The sequence below is a fragment of the Rhinoraja longicauda genome, chromosome 5 (assembly GCF_053455715.1).
Source record: "Rhinoraja longicauda isolate Sanriku21f chromosome 5, sRhiLon1.1, whole genome shotgun sequence".
In the NCBI taxonomy this organism is placed as follows: Eukaryota; Metazoa; Chordata; class Chondrichthyes; order Rajiformes; family Arhynchobatidae; genus Rhinoraja; species Rhinoraja longicauda.
Window position 1 is genome coordinate 8,254,999 of NC_135957.1, and position 19,585 is coordinate 8,274,583.

General features: G+C 46.5%; 1 protein-coding gene across 1 annotated transcript in view; it reads right to left on the reverse strand.

Moving 5' to 3' along the window:
- Positions 1-238: 238 nt before the first annotated feature.
- hsp90ab1 (heat shock protein 90, alpha (cytosolic), class B member 1) overlaps positions 239-19,585 on the reverse strand; it is a 31,124-nt gene continuing 11,777 nt past the window's right edge. Inside the window, exons 4-11 of the mRNA XM_078398873.1 lie at positions 9,447-9,598; positions 8,933-9,247; positions 8,607-8,772; positions 6,872-7,062; positions 4,963-5,110; positions 4,368-4,636; positions 3,898-4,231; positions 239-562 (exon numbers count right to left, since the gene is read on the reverse strand). Of these exons, the coding sequence (XP_078254999.1) occupies positions 453-562; positions 3,898-4,231; positions 4,368-4,636; positions 4,963-5,110; positions 6,872-7,062; positions 8,607-8,772; positions 8,933-9,247; positions 9,447-9,598 (1,685 nt within the window). The 3' untranslated portion in view covers positions 239-452. The remainder of the gene's footprint in view (positions 563-3,897; positions 4,232-4,367; positions 4,637-4,962; positions 5,111-6,871; positions 7,063-8,606; positions 8,773-8,932; positions 9,248-9,446; positions 9,599-19,585) is intronic.

A 19,585-nucleotide genomic window follows, 5' to 3' on the forward strand; every position in this document is an offset into this window, starting at 1 on the left:
AGCTGGGATTTCACTCTGAACAGCCGTTTCCGTCCAGACATTTGGAAGCAGGGCCAGCCGTTAGCTGTCTCATTCTCTTCTGCCTGCCCTCTTCCCTCCCCCTCTTCCCCCTCTCCCCCTCCAAAGTGGAGGCTGCACTCTCCCAAAACCTAACTCTGCTCCAACCTGTTTCTGGACGAGGGTGCCACCTTGTTGAGCAGCCAGAAACTGCAGCACACCACAAAAACAGGACCTCACATGACAGTGGTTCAGACTTTATTTTACAGAACATAGCTCCGAAAAAAAACATGCTCTTCAAATTAAAATATAGGACAGCGTTACAGTAAGCCTGTGGTGCCATGACAAGGGCCCGCTCACTGGCTGGACAACAACTGTATACACACCGCACCACAGATCCTGTACCAAGTCCAAATTAAATACAACAGTCCACGCGAGCAGGGGGCAGCCCAGATTTAGTCCACCTCTTCCATGCGGGATGCATCCTCGTCTCCCTCCAGGGACGGGATCTCTTCAGCAGACTGTGGAGTGACCTCATCCACAATCACCTCGTCCTCGTCGAGACCTGTGAACACACAGAGGGTCAGTGCGAGTCCTCACCCGGATAGACAGTGGACTGGATGTAGTAGTTGGGGTGGGGGGGGGGGGGAGACACTGTGACTGGGTAGCAGCGTCCTAGACAAATGGAGCGTCAGCCAAAACCCAGCCTGACCCTGCCTCCCGGGAGTAGGGACAGTTCCAGGCCAGGACGATGGGGGCACAAGCAGGATTAATGAAGCATGTATAGGAAGGAAATGCAGGTGCTAGTTTAAGCCAAAGATACACAAAATGCTGGAGTAACTCAGCGAGTCACACAGCATCTCTGGAGAAAAAGAATAGATGACATTTCAGGTCGAAACCCTTCTTCAGTCTGAAGAAGGGTTTCGACTTGAAACATCACCTATTCCTTTTCTCCAGAGATGCTGTCTGCCCCGCTGGTTACTGCAGCATTTTGTGTTTATATTCAGATTAATGAAGTAATTAATCTCACAGCCTTCTGCTTATTCAGGCCTGAGGAGAATGGAACAGGCAATAGGATTTGTTGCTTTATTAGCCACTTTTTTCTGTATTTTACTAGAATGAATATAAACATAGCACAAAAAGTAAAGACATTTGTGTTTGGTAGATTATTTCTTTGTTGTAACAATGCTTCTTGGCAATAAATCTTATTGGAAAGCCTGTTTATTTCCCTTTTAAATGGTGCCACATTTGTAAGGAACATGCGTTTGTGGGATGAGCAGCAGAGCTGAGTATGTGGGTTGTGCCCATGAAAAATCTGCCAAATCTTCTCTGCCAATGCCAAACAGCTTATTCTGCCATTGACTCTTGTTCGGTGTTGTTTGGTGGATTGGATGATTGAAGTCTGAAGAAACAAGACATATTGGCAATTTAACAATTTATTCATTTAATAAACAGGAGCCTCAGTAGCGTGTGGAAGAACCATACACAGCCACAACAGCCTGGCACCTCCTCCTCATGGTGGTCACCAGCCTGGTCACACACTGTTGTGGGATGGCATCCCATTCTTCAACCAGCATTTGTCGCAAGTCAGCCAACGTGGTTGTGTTGGTCACTCTGGCACGAACAGCACGCCCAAGCTGATCCCACAAGTGTTCAATGGGGTTGAGGTCAGGACTGCTGGCAGGCCATTCCATCCTCTCCACTCCCAAATTCTGGAGGTAGTCTCTGAGAAACCCTGCTCTGTGGGGGAGAGCATTGTCATCTTGGAGGATAGAGTTCGGTCCCAGACTGTGGAGATATGGGATTGCCACTGGTTGCAGAATCTCATCTCGATATCTCTCTGCATTGAGATTGCCTCCAATGATGACAAGCCTCGTTTTTCCAGTGAGGGAGATGCCGCCCCACACCATCACACTGCCTCCACCAAAAGATGTTACTCTATCGGTGCAGCAATCAGCATAGCGTTCTCCGCGTCTTCTCCACACTTTGACCCTATGATCCAACTGCCGTAGGCAGAATCTGGACTCATCGCTGAACATAACGTTCCTCCACATGTTCATGTTCCAGTGCACGTGTTGCCGACACCAGCGCAAACGGGCCTGACTGTGAAGGGCAGTCATGGCAGGCCTCCTGGCAGCCCTATGAGACCGGAGATCGGCTGCGGGCAGTCTGTTCCGAATTGTCTGGGCAGAGAGCCGTCGGCCATATCGTCCTGCAAACCTTGACTGCAAATCTGTAGAAGACAGCCTACGGTTCCTAACTGCTGACAGGGTGAGGAAACAGTCTTCTTCGGGTGTCGTCTTCTTGGGACGCCCACTTCGCGGCCTGTCTCTGACATCCCCCGTTATATGGAACTTGTCCTTCACTTTGGAGATGGTACTAGGGCTCACTCCAAATAATGCCACAACTTGGTTTTGCGGAACACCAGCTTGAAGTTGCCCTATCGCACGGGCCTTATCCAGATCAGTCAAACGTGGCATGCCGATTCTTGGAGCAGACACCTACTGACCACTGTAGCAGGACCCATGCTCACAGATGCTGCCAATCAGGTACCATTTAAAAGGGAAATAAACAGGCTTTCCAACGGTATAAGATTTATTGCCAAGAAGCATTGTTACAACAAAGAAATAATCTACCAAACACAAATTTCCTTACTTTTTGTGCTATGTTTAGTTGTTTGTAACCTTGAAGTTTCTCCAACCATTGATTGAATCACCTGCCCCTCGTGACCTCAATGGCAAGAGACCGTGAATCACCAGGCACACTACCCATTCCTTTTCTCCAGAGATGCTGACGTACTCCAGCTTTTTGCGCCTATCTTCAGTTTATACCAGCATCTGCAGTTCCTTCCTACACACATGAAGCCGTTCCTAGGTTAGAGGACAGTTTTTCACATGGGGATGAACAGGCATTTGCAGGTCCTAAAGCTGAAGAATTCACCAACAGCATGCATAGCCATCAGATGAGAATAGGGCCCATCCATCTGCATGTCTGCTGGAACAGACAGTAGGGAGGACTATAGCAAAACCTGCTAGTATGCTTAACTGGAGGAAGAGGGGAAGGTTAAAACTGAAGCAGCAAAACTAAATCTTAAAACTGAAAATAAAGGGAAGATGGGGACAAATCAGAGTAGACTGAATTATTTGGTGATGGATTTTTCTGACTGTCAAATATAGGAATAGGCAAAGAGACAATTGACGGTGTTCTGACTAAGATCATGCATGCTATGAGACTACATTGTTGGGATGGACCAAAGATAGTAAACAGAAAAGCTCTCTGCACTTCCAATGTTAAAGCTCGAGCTCAATTTGACAGACCAATTAATCGCGGAGTCTCAGGCACCCCTTAGACTAGGAATGGCATAGGAAATCCAGGACTCAAGTGCTAGTAACTCCAATAACCATACGATGGATACAGGGAAATATAGTCAGGTGATTGCCATTTTTTTAGATTTAGAGATACAGCGCAGAAACAGGCCCTTCAGCCCACCGGGTCCGCGCCGCCCAGCAATCCCCGCTCATTAACACTACCCTCCACCCACTAGGGACAATTTTTACATTTGCCCAGCCAATTAACCTACAAACCTGCACATCTTTGGAGTATGGGAGGAAACAGAAGATCTCAGAGAAAACCCACGCAGGTCACGGGGAGAACGTACAAACTCCGTACAGACAGCACCCGAGTCTCCGGCGCTGCATTCGCTGTAAGGTAGCAACTCTACCGCTGCGCCACCATGCCGCCCTATGGCATTGGTGGATATCATTGCAGACAGTATTCTGGTACAACAGCAATCCTGCTAACTAGGCCAAATGGAAATGTAAGCAGGTTCTTGCTTTCACCCAAAGACAGCAAATGTTTAGGCCACAGCTGGATGGGAACCATGCACAGGAACTCACTCACCGAGACCCAATTTGATCATGCGGTAGATTCTGTTGGAGTGTGTCTGGGGGTCATCCAGTGAAAACCCAGAGGACAAGAGGGCAGTCTCAAAGAGCAGGATCACTAGGTCCTTCACGGCTTTGTCATTCTTGTCTGCGTCGGCCTTCTGCCTCAGGGTGTCCACGATCGGGTGGTCAGGGTTGATCTCCAGGTGCTTCTTGGCCATCATGTAGCCCATGGTGGAGTTGTCTCTCAGGGCCTGAGCCTTCATGATCCTCTCCATGTTGGCAGTCCAGCCGTAGGTGCTGGTCACAATGCAGCAAGGTGAGGAAACCAGACGGTTGGAAACGGTCACCTGGAGAGACAAGACAGGTCACACCAGACGCCCCCCTTCCCTTATCGTATGTGCCAACCCTTACACTGAGGCCTGTCTTTAGAGCCCCCCTCCCCTCAAAGAACTTGCCCCTGTAGCTGCTCCCCAGACACCGTACCTTCTCCACCTTCTTGTCCAGGATCTCTTTCATCAGCTTGCAGAGACCATCATATTTGGACCGGTCAGCTTCGCGCTTCTTTTTCTCATCATCATCCTCGGGCAACTCCAACCCCTCTTTGGTGACAGACACCAGCTGCTTGCCGTCAAACTCCTTCAGCTGCTGCACACAGTACTCGTCGATGGGCTCAGTCATGTAGACCACCTCGAAGCCCCGCTTCCTCACGCGCTCCACGAAGGCGGAGTTAGCCACCTGGTCCTTGCTTTCACCTAGACAGCAAATGGCATGGTAAGTTTGCATCCCAGCTGGATGGGAACCTCGCTCTGCTAATGTCCCACCTGAGCTGGGATCACGAGGGCAAAGGCCAAGGATGGCACATCAACCTGGGCTCTCAGCATCAGATTACAAAGTACACAATCTCATCTTGTGTTTCCCTGAGGGACGTTTGGTAGACGTTGAAGGCAAACTGCTTCTCCAGCCCAAAGCAGATTGGCTTGGTAAGAGGGGAGCATCAGGGAGGAGTTGGAAGTTACTACAGAAGTTGGGTAGCCATACACACTGGAGCACTGCGGGGTCTCAACCAACTACAACATACCAGTAATGTAGTAAATTGATTTCTGGTTCTCCTTCATGCGAGAGACGTAGTCAGATAGGGGCGTGAGCTCATCTCCGGACTGAGAGGTATGGTAACGCAGTAGTTCTGACAGCTTCTTGCGATTCTGAGAATCCTCATGGATACCAAGCTGTGAAAGAATGGATAGTACAGGAAGTCAGTAATTACACCACAATGGCACAAACTCACAGATAAATCCCCCTTAAAGCAGCAAACTCATTGGGTCCTCCTGCTGCGCTCCCTCGCCACTTGCAGTTGCATATCCAGTCACATGACCTTCGTAATGTGTCCCATGTCATAGTCACACAGCACGGAAACAAGACCTTCAGCCCAACTGATCCATGCCAACCAAGATGCTCCATCTAAGCTAGTCTAATTTGCCTGCTTTTGGTCAACATTCCTCTACACATTCCTACCCATGTTCCTGTCCCCTCTCACCCTAAATCTATGTCCTCTGGTTTTCCATTACCTACCCGGGGCAAAAGATCTCAAGAACACCCTCGAGGTGCTGCACTTGGGAGTTTGAACGTAAGGGGAAATATACCATCAATGGCAAGACCCTTAACAGCATTGATGTGAAGAGGAATTTTGCAGTCCAAGTTCATAACTCACTAAAGGTTCCAACACAAGTAGGCATATGGAAGTACAGGGAAGAGGGATATAGATCATGTACAGGCAGATGAGGTCAGTTATCATGTTTGGCACAAGCATTGTGGACTGAAGGATCAGTTCTTAGGGTGTACTGTTCTATGTTCTAAATCTTCCGGCATCATCCTCAAATATTCTTTAAATAAACAACCCATTTCATTTGAAGTGGAATTAAAACCCCGCGCACTACCATCTGGCAACAAGGACCACTTGATTACCCTTTCTGTTTCAGTTTGCTTTTGATTTGTAGGATCCTTAGTGGAACAGTCTGGCAAGAGCACTAAAGGGCCTGTCCCACTTAGGTGATTTTTTTTGGCGACTGTCAAAGTCGTAGCAGATCGCCGAAATTTTCTTTTACCCGACGACAATGACCACGACATTGCCAAGTCAGGTCGAGATTACAGTCTTCGGAAACATTGCGAAAATTCCCACTGTCAATGCTTCTCCGGCGTCCTGATTTTCGCTGAAATCACTGACAGGTCGGTAAGTACTTGAGAGTTTTGAACTATAACACCTTGTACGGGTTACTTAAAAACCAAGCTTCACTGTAACAAGGCATAAACTGGATTTACTTCCAGTTTATTATTAGCTGTATTTTTAAAAAAAAATTTTTTTTAAGTGGTTAAGTGGATTTTTGTGAAAAGTGCGTGGGCATTCTTTGAAAATGTAAGGGAGATTCATATCCGGTTTCTGGGTTGCTTATCTGGGTTTGGAACCACTTTAAATGTGATGGCTGATGGCCATAAACATCGCAAAAATTCCCACGCTGTCAATGCTTCCCCGGCGTCCTCATTTTCGTTGAAATCACTGACAAGTCGGTAAGTACTTGAGTTTTCAAATAAAACATCTTGCCCGGGTTACTTGAAAACCATGCTTCACTGTAACAAGGAATAAACTGGGTTTACTTCCAATTTACTAATAGCTGTACTAAAAAAAATTTTTTTTTAAAGTGGTTCAGTGGATGTTTGTGAAAAGTGGGTTTGGAGCCCACTTTAAATGTAATGGCTGGTGGCCATAAACATCGTGAAAATTCCCACACTTACCTGACAGTCAAACTGTCGCCTCCAATCTACCTGTCAAATGTCCTGACGGTAAATAAATTGGTTAAACACAAGCAAGACCGGCTCATCTGGAACTGACAAGAGGTGAAATTCGCAGAAAGGATACCAGAGAAATAGTTCAATTCCAAGGAGACCCATAAAAATGTTGCAGAAGGGCCAGAGGGCACACACTTTCACAGTACCTTGAGATTCTTTGAGAATTGTTCATAGAACTTTTTGTAGTTCTCCTTGTCTTCTGCCAGTTCACCGAACAATTCCATGCACTTCTTGACAATGTTCTTGCGGATGACCTTAAGAATTTTGCTCTGCTGAAGCATCTCTCGGGAGATGTTCAAGGGCAGGTCCTCAGAGTCCACCACACCCCGCACAAAGTCTGGGTAAAACAGGAATCAGCACATTTACATATCAAATAAGCAAGCAAATTTGAGAATTGCCAACAGAAATCAACACATAGCTAATATCACTAGACGAAGACCAGAGCTTCAGATCTCCTTGTTTACTGTCAGACTAGGTCTAAAACATACAAGGTATTTCAAATTCAAGACACCACTCATTCATGCTCCCGCACGGGCTCAGACCAGCCACAGCCATACCTTGACAGCAAGACCGGCTCATCTGCCATGGAACCGGGCAGGGTGTCGACGATTGCAGGGGAGGCTGGGCAAAGGGCTGTTTTAAAGATGGCGGCAGACGGAGGAGCGGATCGGTGCCACCAGGACAATGGTCTTTTAAGGCCAAGGTAAGACTACATTCTTAAGAACTTTGAATCTTTGTGGGCACCAGAAACACGGCGACTTGTTGTGTACAGACTCACAGTAGTTTGAGTTAAGTCTACTATTATGCTACAATCATTGTACTTTTGTACTTATCTACGATTGTGCTAATCTATAGTTTGATTTACACTGGAATGTATGCAATACAAAGAATTTAACTACCTAGGTACATGTGACAATTAAGTTATCATCATAAGGCTCAGAAGCAGCTGAATAGATGAGCTCAGTGTCACAAGACAGCATCTCTGGGCAGTTACCATCAGGCCATGCAGTTTTATAGGGCTCCTACTTAATCACCCCGCTTGCTACTGTATCAGCCCTTCACTGAACAAGCACAAACCGTGGACACATTTTCCTACAGTGTCAGCAGGAAAAATAGGCAGGGGGATGCTGGCAAATATAGGCAGCTCTGTTATATAACACTATAGATCCCGAGAAACCTAGTGTTATAGAGATTCATGTTAAAAAGACAATTGCGCCAATGAGGGAAAAAGGGAGCTAGGAAATGGTTTCAGACTCGCCATAAATTATTTTTCACTCAGAATCTTCAAAAATAATGGTCTTTTCAAAAGCAATAAGATTATTTTGTTACTGCAAGCTGAAAATGCTAAAGATCATGCATTACTTTACAGAGTTCATTGCAGTGCCAATAGGAGCTTATAAATTTCAATGGCCTTCTGTATGAAACTGATGGACTGTGCGCTTCAGGTCATAAGTGGTAGGAGCAAATTAGGCCATTCGGCCCATCAAGTCTCCTCGGTTATTCAATCATGACTAATCTATATCTGCCGCCTAACCCCATTCTCCTGCCCTCTCCCCATAACCTCTGACACCCATACTAATCAAGAATATATCTATCTAGCTATCCATCTCTGCCTTAAAAATATCCATGGCCTCCACAGCCTTCTGTGGCAAAGAAATTCAGATTCACCACCCTCTAACTAAATAAATTCCTCCTCATCTTTCGAAAGGCATGTCCTTTAATTTTGAGACTATGAACTCAAGTCCTAGAATCTCCTACAAGTGGAAACATCCTCTACACATCCAGTCTATCCAAGCCTTTCACTATTCGGTAAGTTAAGGCCCAATTGAAACAGATATTTTCTCTATATAATTGCCTACTTCACCAGGAAATAGCACTCACTTAGGTATTCGGGGATCAGCTCCTCGCAGCTATCCATGATGAAGACTCTGCGGACGTACAGCTTGATGTTGTTCTTCTTCTTTTTGTTCTCAAAGAGGTCGAAGGGAGCCCGCCTGGGAAGGAACAACAGGGCTCGGAATTCTAGCTGCCCTTCGACAGAGAAGTGCTGAGGAGAGAAGAACCCCCTTGGTTATGTACATCTGATGGGGTAACAGAAGATCCTGGCCACATGGCATACATTTTGGCACGTTTAGACCTTCACGATAATGCAACAACATGTCAAGCTCAGGAGTTACAGACTCCATCCCCTGCAACAGAAGCCTCACCTTCACAGCCAGGTGGTCCTCCCAGTCATTGGTGAGACTCTTATAGAACTCGCCGTACTCCTCCTGTGTGATATCGTCAGGATTGCGGGTCCAGATGGGCTTGGTTTTGTTCAGTTCCTCCTGGTCTATATACTTCTCCTTGATTTTCTTGGTTTTCTTCTTGTCCTTTTTTTCACCGTCCTCCTCTTCATCTGAGCCCACATCTTCGATCTTGGGCTTCTCCCCTTCCTCAGCCTCCACTCCTTCCTCCTTCTCAGCCTTGTCCTCCGGCTCTGCCTCGTCATCACTGATCTCCTTCTCCCGCTCCTTCTCAACCTGAAGCCAAGAACCAACCTTAGTCAAGCTCTTCTTTTCTTACTCCCCCCCCCCCCCCGGACTGCGACAAGCACACCAAACCAAAAACATTCAAGTCTAGTAAAGACCCAAAATCGAGTTAAAAGCTTTCTTTCAGCGAGATGAATATGACAGAACTGTGCTAAATCTCAGCGCCAACCCCCCCCCAAAAAAAACTTACAAAGAGAGTGATGGGATAGCCGATGAACTGAGAGTGCTTCTTCACAACCTCCTTGATTCTCTTCTCCTCCAGATACTCAGCCTGGTCCTCCTTTAGCTCTAGGATAACTATTGTACCGCGACTGATTGTATCAAGCTGACTATCACCCTTTCCTGAAAAACAAACCAGAGGCAGTTAATAGACTGAAGCCTTAGAACCCAAAACACCTACTCCCAGAGTCATCCCCAATCCACCAAATGCCCAGTTCACAACAACCAGAGCCAGTCCCAGTCCAGAGCAGAGCCCTGTGAACAAGCTAAACTTCAGCCAAACTCAATCATGCATCAAACGCGCAAGAGTCAATGTCATTTTGCAGCTGCATAAAGGTTGGCAGGATTGGAACATTTTGCCCAGTTCTGGTTGCCCCATTACAGAAAGGAGGTGCAGGTTACGAAGAGTACAGAAGAGTTTCATCAGGATGCTGCCTGGGGAGGTTGGAAAACTTCGATTGCTTCTCAGGAGCGCCACACGCCGAGCGGCAACCGAATACAGTCTAAATCATATCCCCCCCCCCCCCAGGGGAAAAAAATGTCAAGGACTAGAGTACACAGTTCAAGGCCAGAAGAGGAATTTTAAAAAAAAAGATGCACTGGGTGTTTCAAATGCAAGCTCAATCTCCCTTCTTCCACCCATGGCAAGTTGGATTATGCCTTTATTTCAACGCGAGGCCTGACGGGTAAGACGAATGACCCATCACGGATGGACATGGATAGGTTTGTGTGACTGGTGAATTATAACCGTTATGAAACCTAGCATAGGGAGGGACAGGACTGGCAGCCCAATGTTCCAGGGGACAGAGGTGGGGTATTAGACGAGGGGGAATTGCTTTACTGATTAAGGAGAACGTCACCGCAGTAATGCAAGACAACAGAAATGATGATAAACCCTCGCAATAAAGGATTTTGGTTATAGCAGACCAAACTGTTGTAGACAGTTTGCTGTTTCACGGAATGACCACTAGGTGGATGGAGTGATTCTTGGTTTTGTTTTGGAGATACAGGTACTCTACATTGATGTTGCTCAGCTTCTTCTTCTGTACTATAATAATAAAAGCGTTGAGTACTTTGGAGAATCACACATTTGAATTTCATTGTTGAACTATTTTAGCTTAGTTTAGAGATACAGCGTGGAAACACCGAGTCCATGCTGATTAGCGATCACCCATATTACTAGTTTTATCCTACACACTAAAGACACTAGGGACAGCTCAGTGTGTAGGGTAGAACCAGTGCACCGGAGCACCCGGAGGAATCCCACGCTGCCACATGGAGCACCCGAGGTCAGGATTGAACTCTGGTGATATAAGGTAGCAACTCTACTGCAATGCACTGTGCCATTCCAAGGTAATGTGTATTTTGTGTCATTTATTGTTGTGGTGTAGTGTATGTTTATTGGCTGTTTTTCCATTAGTACTGTACATATTTACCCCTTATTCAGTTATAGCGGACAATCTGAAAAATGGACACTATCAAAATTATGAGAGGCATACATAAGGAACACCGTCAACATTTTAAAAAGTTCATTGGAGTAGACGTTTTTGTTTAAAATTACACAAGGACGGGGAAGGTTTAGAGGGATATGGGCCAAACGCAGGCAGGTGGGATTAGTGTATATGGGGCACCCCGATCAGCATGGGGAAGCTGGGCATAAGAACCAGTTTCCATGCTGTATGATTCTATGACATACACCATCTTTACCACCCAATGTACTTCTGCTGCCACTTTCAGTGTTAAGGGTCTTGCCGCTAACTGTATACTCTCTCCATTAATTCCACCTTCCAAAGTGCAACACTTCACACGTGCTCAGGTTAAATTCCATCTGACATTATTCTGCATATTTTATATATCTCTCTCAGGTCACGCCTCTTCATCCTCCTCGACAGAAACTATTCTGGTGAATTTCCTCTACACCATTTCCAGCTCAATCACATTATTCCTACTGTGGCTTGTCAGTCAACCACCACAGAAGGGCCACAACACTTCTGCGTCCACCGCCCTTCAAACCCAGTTACCAACGCAGATTCAATTTCCCACGATAGGCTGGAGTAACGAGATGGAAAGTAACGGTGAGCCATAGGATATGCTCAAACAGAAGCTGCCATACAGTCAGCCCCAACTCAACCACATCAAAAAGGCAAATCAAGCCAAGTGTCCGTTTAACGGGAGAATGTCTACAATTCAAGTAATCTTAAATACACAAGCGAAATCACCATTGGATTGAGCTATTGACCCAATCCCTTCTCCAAAAACTGTGCACCCAGGCATCAGTACAGTCAGTACATGGTAGGAACTGCAGTGATTGTCTTCATGGGCAGCTGTCCTAGGGAACATTGATTCAGACAGCTCATAAGCAAATGTTGAATCCAAGAATTATAAGTCAGAGCAGGATAATAGCACAGAAACAGGTCAGCTCCACGCTGACCATTGAATCGCCCCATTCTAATCCTCTCAAAAAAGACACAATGCTGGAGTAACTCTGCGGGTCACTTCGAAGTTGTTCTCCTCCCCTGACCCGAGCTACTCCAACATTTTACATATTTTCGTGAACCAGCATCTGCCATTCCTTGCATCTCCTATTCTAATCCCATCTAATCGCATTAGGTCAGCATCCATATGCCCTGGCCAAGTGATTTTATCCGATTCCTCTTAGATCTCAGCCACTCAGTGGAATAAAATCTCCTTCAGACCTCTTCTAAATCTCCTACCTCTCACCCTAAACCCTCAGCCTTATCTCCTAATGAGCCTGTTCAAGCAGGATTAAGAATGCAAAGGTATATTGTACATAAAGAACAAGAGGATAGCTAAGGAGAGTAGGACCATTCTAGGACGAAGGAGGGAATTAATGTCTGGGGCCAGAGAGGGTGAGACATCAACTGATTACTTTTGTATTAGTATTTACTAAGGAGAAGGATGTGGAATATTGAGATCAGGACAGTCACTATCCATTATTAGATTCATTGGTGGAATTGGGTCTCTTGAAAACAGTAAGATAGATAAGACCACCTCAAGCACATGAAATCTGCGAATTACAATTTTGCAGACACCATCGCATTATCACAAAATGACGAGACAGAGCACAGGACGGAGAATGAGAAGCTTGTAACCTGGTGCCAAGACAACACTCAATCATTGTTGGTGAGGCTGTACTATGAGGCTGTACTATGGCCAAGAAAGCACACAACCACTTTTATTTCCTCAGAAGACTAAGGAAATTTAGTATGCCCCCAATGACAGCATTTTCTGCAGATTCACCACATTGGCATGCATTGCAGTCTAGCAACAGCTCTGCCCAAGACCGGCAGTCGTGCATGCAGCCCAGTCAATCATGCAAACCCAGCATCCCCACCACTGACTCCATCTACACAGCTACATCAGGAAAGCAGCCAACATATTCAAGGACCACTCACACTCTGGTCATTCCCTCTTCCCTTTCTGCAGTCAGGCAGAAGATACAAAAGCTTGAACCACCAGGTTCCATTTTCAGAATACTGATTTCACCTTCTCAGTATGAATCCCTGCTCTTACAATCTACCTCACAGCAGCATATCCACTTCATCTAACCTGCACTTTCCCTATAATAGTAATATTCTCTGCAGTTTTTCCCCCCTCTGCACTACTTGCTGCGTTGATAGATAAGGGCCAAATAGAACTAGCCCGGAATGCCAAATTGGTCTGCATGGACAGGGTAGGTCATTGCGCCTGTTTTCACCCTCGGACACTACTCCTGCATGGTATAATCTGCCTGGATAAAGTTTTTCACCCTTACTCAGTACATGTGACAATAATATCCCTTCACTATAATTTGGGTCAATCCTCTACATACTAAACGTTGTCCACCGTTGCCTATTCGATAGCACGTGTTTAATATTATAATACGTGCAACAGCAGGTGAATCACACCGTCAACCGGGCTCACCAGTCAAATCAGTCATCACCAGTTATGCATTAACTTAATGAACCCTGGTTCCAACTAGGAAACCTGGAATGGATTAAGGTGCTTGATCCGAGTGGGAGGTGGGAGGGAACGGGAACTGTAACATTCTCTCTCCAGAACGGAGACGCGACCTTTGTTCTGTGTCGTGTCTCCGTTCCCGTTGCGGCCTACCACCGGCCATGCACCTGGGACCACCTGGGGCTCTGGTTCGCAGAGCCCGCGGCCCAGACTCACCACCTGCGGCGCTGGCTGCCTGCGGATGCTGCGGGCGCGGCTGCGACTCATCTCCGGAGGCTCCGGCGCGGGCCGCGTGGACGTCGGAAGCCCGCAGGCCCCTGGATGGGGGCCGACATCGGGAGCTCAGGCAGCGTGTTCGCCCGCCCCGAATCGCGGGGCTTGGGTCGGCCCGCCACGGACCTTTCACCATCCGGCGCGGCCTGGAATAGGCCGTGGACCTTTCACCGCCCGGCGGGGGCTTCAATATCGGGAGCCCCGACCGCCCCGACGTGGCAACTCCAACAGCCTGACCGCGGGAGAAGACGGCAGGGAAGAGAAAAAGACATTTTTGGCCTTCCATCACAGTGAGAAGGGACTGGAGGAGACTCACTGTGATGGATGTTTCTTTTTGTTTGGTGTTAGTTGTGATTGTATGTGTTATTGCAATTTTATTGATTAATCTTATTGGTCTTATTGTTCAACTGCGGGTAATGTTTCATTTTACTACACATTTATGTGTATGTAACAAATAAACGACTATTGACCATGAGCAGTGAAGTCCAGGGGCCTCATCTTGACCAGTCCCAAAGAGGTTCAGGCAGATGGCGATCAAACAGAACTAGCATATGCCCCATGCCCAGCATCCTGGAGTATCCAGGGTGTCAAGGTGAGTGTGACTCGGGTCATATGTTGTTGTTCAACCTACAGACCTGATTGGGGAACATTAGGATGCTTGCTAAAAACGATGAATTAGATGCAATACTTTTTACAAGCATGCAGCAGTTACAATGGTTTTTTAATTGGTCATTGTTCCTTCTGGACTATTAATATTAGGCAGGATCCATGGAGAGAAAAGGTCTGGGTCAGTGATTTATTGGTATTGGTTTATTACTGTCACGTGTACCAAGATACACTGAAACAAAACTTATTTGCTATCCATGTAAAAACACCCATGTGAATATAATCATGACTGTGCAGAATATAATGCTACGGTTACAAAATATGCATCGACAAGAGAGCATGGGTCGCAAACAGGTAGATTGAGAATACTTCCTTGTGTTAAAAGATTTTCATTGTGTGCAGCTCAAGATGAGCCATTCGCAGAGATACCCTGTCTGTTTGCTTTTGAACTGTGTCCTGACAGATAAAAGTCTTTGAGCCACCACCACAAATGTACATATCATTTGGTATTTCTTGTCACACCAATCGAGTGACTACTGCATTACTACTCCTCTCTCTCCATCAGACCACTCCCTGCACCAATGGAAGAGGTTGGGTCCCTGACAGAATAACTGCAGAGAACTTTACTTGCCTATTACCACTCCTCACCAATTTGACTTGATTGAAAATAGCCCGCACTTACAGTGCCCTCCATAATGTATAGGACAAAGACCCATCATTATTTATTTGCCCCTCTACTCCAGTCAGTAAAGGTCGGGAGAGCAGGAGCAAGGACGACCATTGGCTGAAGGAAAGTAAGTGTCAATTGCAGGTTAAAGTCCGTTTAAAAAGGGCGCCAAAGGGACACTAGCAGTCAGTCAGTAAAGGTCGGGAGAGCAGGAGCAAGGACGACCGTTGGCTGAAAGAAAGAAAGTGTTAATTGCAGGTTAAAGTCCGTTTAAAAAGAGTGCCAAAGGGACGCTGACAGTCATTCAGTAAAGGTCAGGAGAGCAGGAGCAAGGACGACCGTTGGTGCAGTGTGTTTCAATAGACAATAGGTGCAGGAGTAGGCCATTCAGCCCTTCGAGCCAGCACCGCCATTCAATGCGATCATGGCTGATCACTCTCAATCAGTACCCCGTTCCTGCCTTCTCCCCATACCCCCTCACTCCGCTATCCTTAAGAGCTCTATCCAGCTCTCTCTTGAAAGCATCCAATGAACTGGCCTCCACTGCCTTCTGAGGCAGAGAATTCCACACCTTCACCACTCTCTGACTGAAAATGTTCTTCCTCATCGTTCTAAATGGCCTTATTAAACTGTGGCCCCTTGTTCTGGACTCCCCCAACATTGGGAACATGTTTCCTGCCTCTAATGTGTCCAGTCCCCTAATTATCTTATATGTTTCAATAAGATCCCCCCTCATCCTTCTAAATTCCAGTGTATACAAGCCTAATTGCTCCAGCCTTTCAACATACGACAGTCCCGCCATTCCGGGAATTAACCTAGTGAACCTACGCTGCATGCCCTCAATAGCAAGAAGGTCCTTCCTCAAATGAGGAGACCAAAACTGCACACAATACTCCAGGTGTGGTCACACCAGGGCCCTGTACAACTGCAGAAGGACCTCTTTGCTCCTATACTCAACTCCTCTTGTTATGAAGGCCAACATTCCATTGGCTTTCTTCACTGCCTGCTGTACCTGCATGCTTCCTTTCAGTGACTGATGCACTAGGACACCCAGATCTTGTTGAACATCTCCTCTTCCTAACTCGACACCATTCAGATAATAATCTGCCTTTTTATTCATACTTCCAAAGTGAATAACCTCGCACTTATCTACATTAAACTGCATCTGCCATGTATCCGCCCACTCACACAACCTGTCCAAGTCACCCTGCAGCCTTATTGCATCTTCCTCACACTTCACACTACCCCCCAGCTTAGAATCATCTGCAAATTTGCTAATGGTACTTTTAATTCCTTCATCTAAGTCATTAATGTATATCGTAAATAGCTGGGGCCCCAGCACCGAACCTTGCGGTACCCCACTGGTCACTGCCTGCCATTCCGAAAGGGACCCATTTATCCCCACTTTGCTTTCTGTCTGTCAACCAATTTTCTATCCATGTCAGTACCCTACCCCCAATACCATGTGCTCTAATTTTGCCCACTAATCTCCTATGTGGGACCTTGTCGAAGGCTTTCTGAAAGTCGAGGTACACCACATCCACTGACTCTCCTCTGTCAATTTTCCTAGTTACATCCTCAAAAAATTCCAGTAGATTTGTCAAGCATGATTTCCCCTTCGTAAATCCATGCTGACTCGGAATGATCCTGTTACATCCTGCAGGATGTGGGAAGGTAGGGACACTGATGAGCTTCTGGGAGCTACACCTGCAAGAACTGTGTCGAGGTTCAGCTCCTGAATGGACGTGTGGTGGAGTTGGAAAAGCAGCTGGATAACCTCAGGGCCATCTGGGAATGCAAGTTTCCTGGACAGGACCTACTGTGAGGCTGTCCAGGTCGAGCGAAGGTGGGAGACCGTTTCAATGTGGAGTGAACGTGGACTACAGGAGACCCCGGTGGCTGTGCCTATTGCAAACAGGCACCTCTTGGGAGCTGTCTCTGTACGGCTCCCTCTTGGGAGCTGTCGGGGCAGAAGACGCTTCCAGTCCGAGCGGCGGACAGGTTGGTGGCTCTAATCCAGGCAAGGAGACTCGACCGGGGAGACCGAAGTCAGGAAGAGCCATAGTAGTGGGTGATTCCATTGTCCGAGGTACCGACAGTAGATTCTGTGGCGGCAGGCGGGACGTGGATGATCTGTTGCCACCCTGGTGCCAGGGATCAAATCATCACTGACTGGCTTCAGAACACCCTAGCGAGGGAAGGCGATCAATCGGAAGTAGTTGTGCACGTGGGCACGAACGACGTTGGGAGGAAGGAGATACTGCAACGCGAGTTTAGAGAGTTAGGAGGACTGAGAAGTAGGACGTCGAGGGTGGTAATCTCTGGACTGCTACCCGTACCTCGTGCTGGTGAGGGCAGGAACAAATGTATCGGGGATATGAATGTATGGCTGAGGGGCTGGTGCAGGGATTTAGATTTCTAGACCACTGGGATCTCTTCTGGGGTAGGGGTGACCTGTACAAAAAGGGACGTGTTACACCTTAACAGCAGGGGGACCAACATTCTGGCAGGTAGGTTTGCTAGTGCTACACGTGTGGGTTTAAACTAAGTAGTGGGGGGAGGGGTTGACAAATTGGGAATATGAAGACGGAGTTAAAAGGGAAGCGAATTTCTAGATGGGATAAGAGAGTAAGGGCCAATTGTGACCGGTGTGAGAGGGGAGGTGAATACCGAAGTTAAAGTATTGTATTTAAATGCGCGAAGTATAAAAAATAAAGTGGATGAGCTTGAGGCTGTTAGACATTGGCAAGTATGATGTTGTGGGAATTACAGAGACATGGCTACAAGAGGACCAGGGCTGGGAACTGTATATTCAGGGGTACACAACGTATAGAAAAGACAGACAGGTGGGCAGAGGAGGTGGGGTCGCTCTGTTGGTAAGGAATGATATTCACTCCTTTGCAAGGGGTGACATAGAATCAGGAGATGTAGAATCAGTGTGGATAGAAATGAGGAATTCTACGGGTAAAATGACCCTAATGGGAGTTATCTACAGGACTCCAAACAGTAGCCTTAACATAGGGTGCAAGTTGAATCAAGAGCTAAAATTGACATGTCGCAAATGTAATGCTACGGTGGTTATGGGAGATTTCAACATGCAGGTAGACTGGGAAAATCAGGTTGGTAATGAACCCCAGGAAAGAGAGTTTGTGGAGTCCCTCCGAGATGGATTCTTAGAACAGCTTGTACTGGAGCCTACCAGGGAGAAGGCAATTCTGGATTTAGTGTTGTGTAATGAACCTGATCTGATAAGGGAACTCCAGGTAAAAGAGCCATTAGGAGGCAGTGATCACAATATGGTAAGTTTTACTCTACAAATTGAGAGGGAGAAGGGAAAATCGGAAGTGTCAGTATTACAGTATAGCAAAGGGGATTACTGAGGCATGAGCTGGCCAGATTTGACTGGAAGAAGGCCCTAGCAGGGAAGACAGTGGAACAGCAATGGCAGGTATTCCTGGGAATAATGCAGAAATTGCAGGATCAATTTATCCCAAAGAGGAGGAAAGATTCTAAGGGGAGTAAGAGGCACCCATGGCTGACAAGGGAAGTCAAGGACAGCATAAAAATTAAAAATAAGTATAACATAGCTAAGAAGAGTGGGAAGTCAGAGGATTGGGACTCTTTTAAAGAGCAACAGAAGATAACTAAAAAGTCAATACGGGGAGAAAAGATGTGGTACGAGGGTAAGCTAGCCAATAATATAAAGGAGGATAGTTAAAGCTTTTTTAGGTATGTGAAGAGGAAAAAAAGTCATGGCAAATGTGGGTCCCTTGAAGACAGAAGCAGGGGAATTTATTATGGGGAACGAGGAAATGGCAGACGAGTTGAACCGGTACTTTGGATCTGTCTTCACTAAGGAAGATACAAACAATCTCCCAGATGTTCTAGTGGCTAGAGATCCTAGGGTGACGGAGGAACTGAAGAAGGGTCTCGACCCGAAAAGTCATCCATTCCTTCTCTCCCAAGATGCTGCCTGACCTGCTGAGTTATTCCAGCATTTTGTGAAATAAATACCTTTGAGGAACTGAAGGAAATTCACATTGTGCAGGAAATGGTGTTGGGTAAACTGATGGGACTGATAAATGGCTGATAAATCCCCAGGGCCTGGTGGTCTGCATCCCAGGGTACTTAAGGAGGTGGCTCTAGAAATTGTGGACGCATTGGTGATCATTTTCCAATGTTCTATAGATTCAGGATCAGTTCCTGTGGATTGGAAGGCAGCTGTTATCCCACTTTTTAAAGAAAGGAGAGACAGAGAAAACGGGAAATTATAGACCAGTTAGTCTGACATCAGTGGTGGGGAAGATGCTGGAGTCAATTATAAAAGACAAAATTGCGGAGCATTTGGATAGCAGTAACAGGATCGTTCCGAGTCAGCATGGATTTACGAAGGGGAAATCATACTTAACTGATCTTCTGGAATTTTTTTGAGGATGTAACTAGGAAAATTGACAGGAGAGAGCCGGTGGATGTGGTGTACCGTGACTTTCAGAAAGCCTTCAACAAGGTCTCACATAGGAGATTAGTGGGCAAAATTAGAGCACATGGTATTGGGGGTAGGGTACTGACATGGATAGAAAATTGGTTGGCAGACAGAAAGCAGA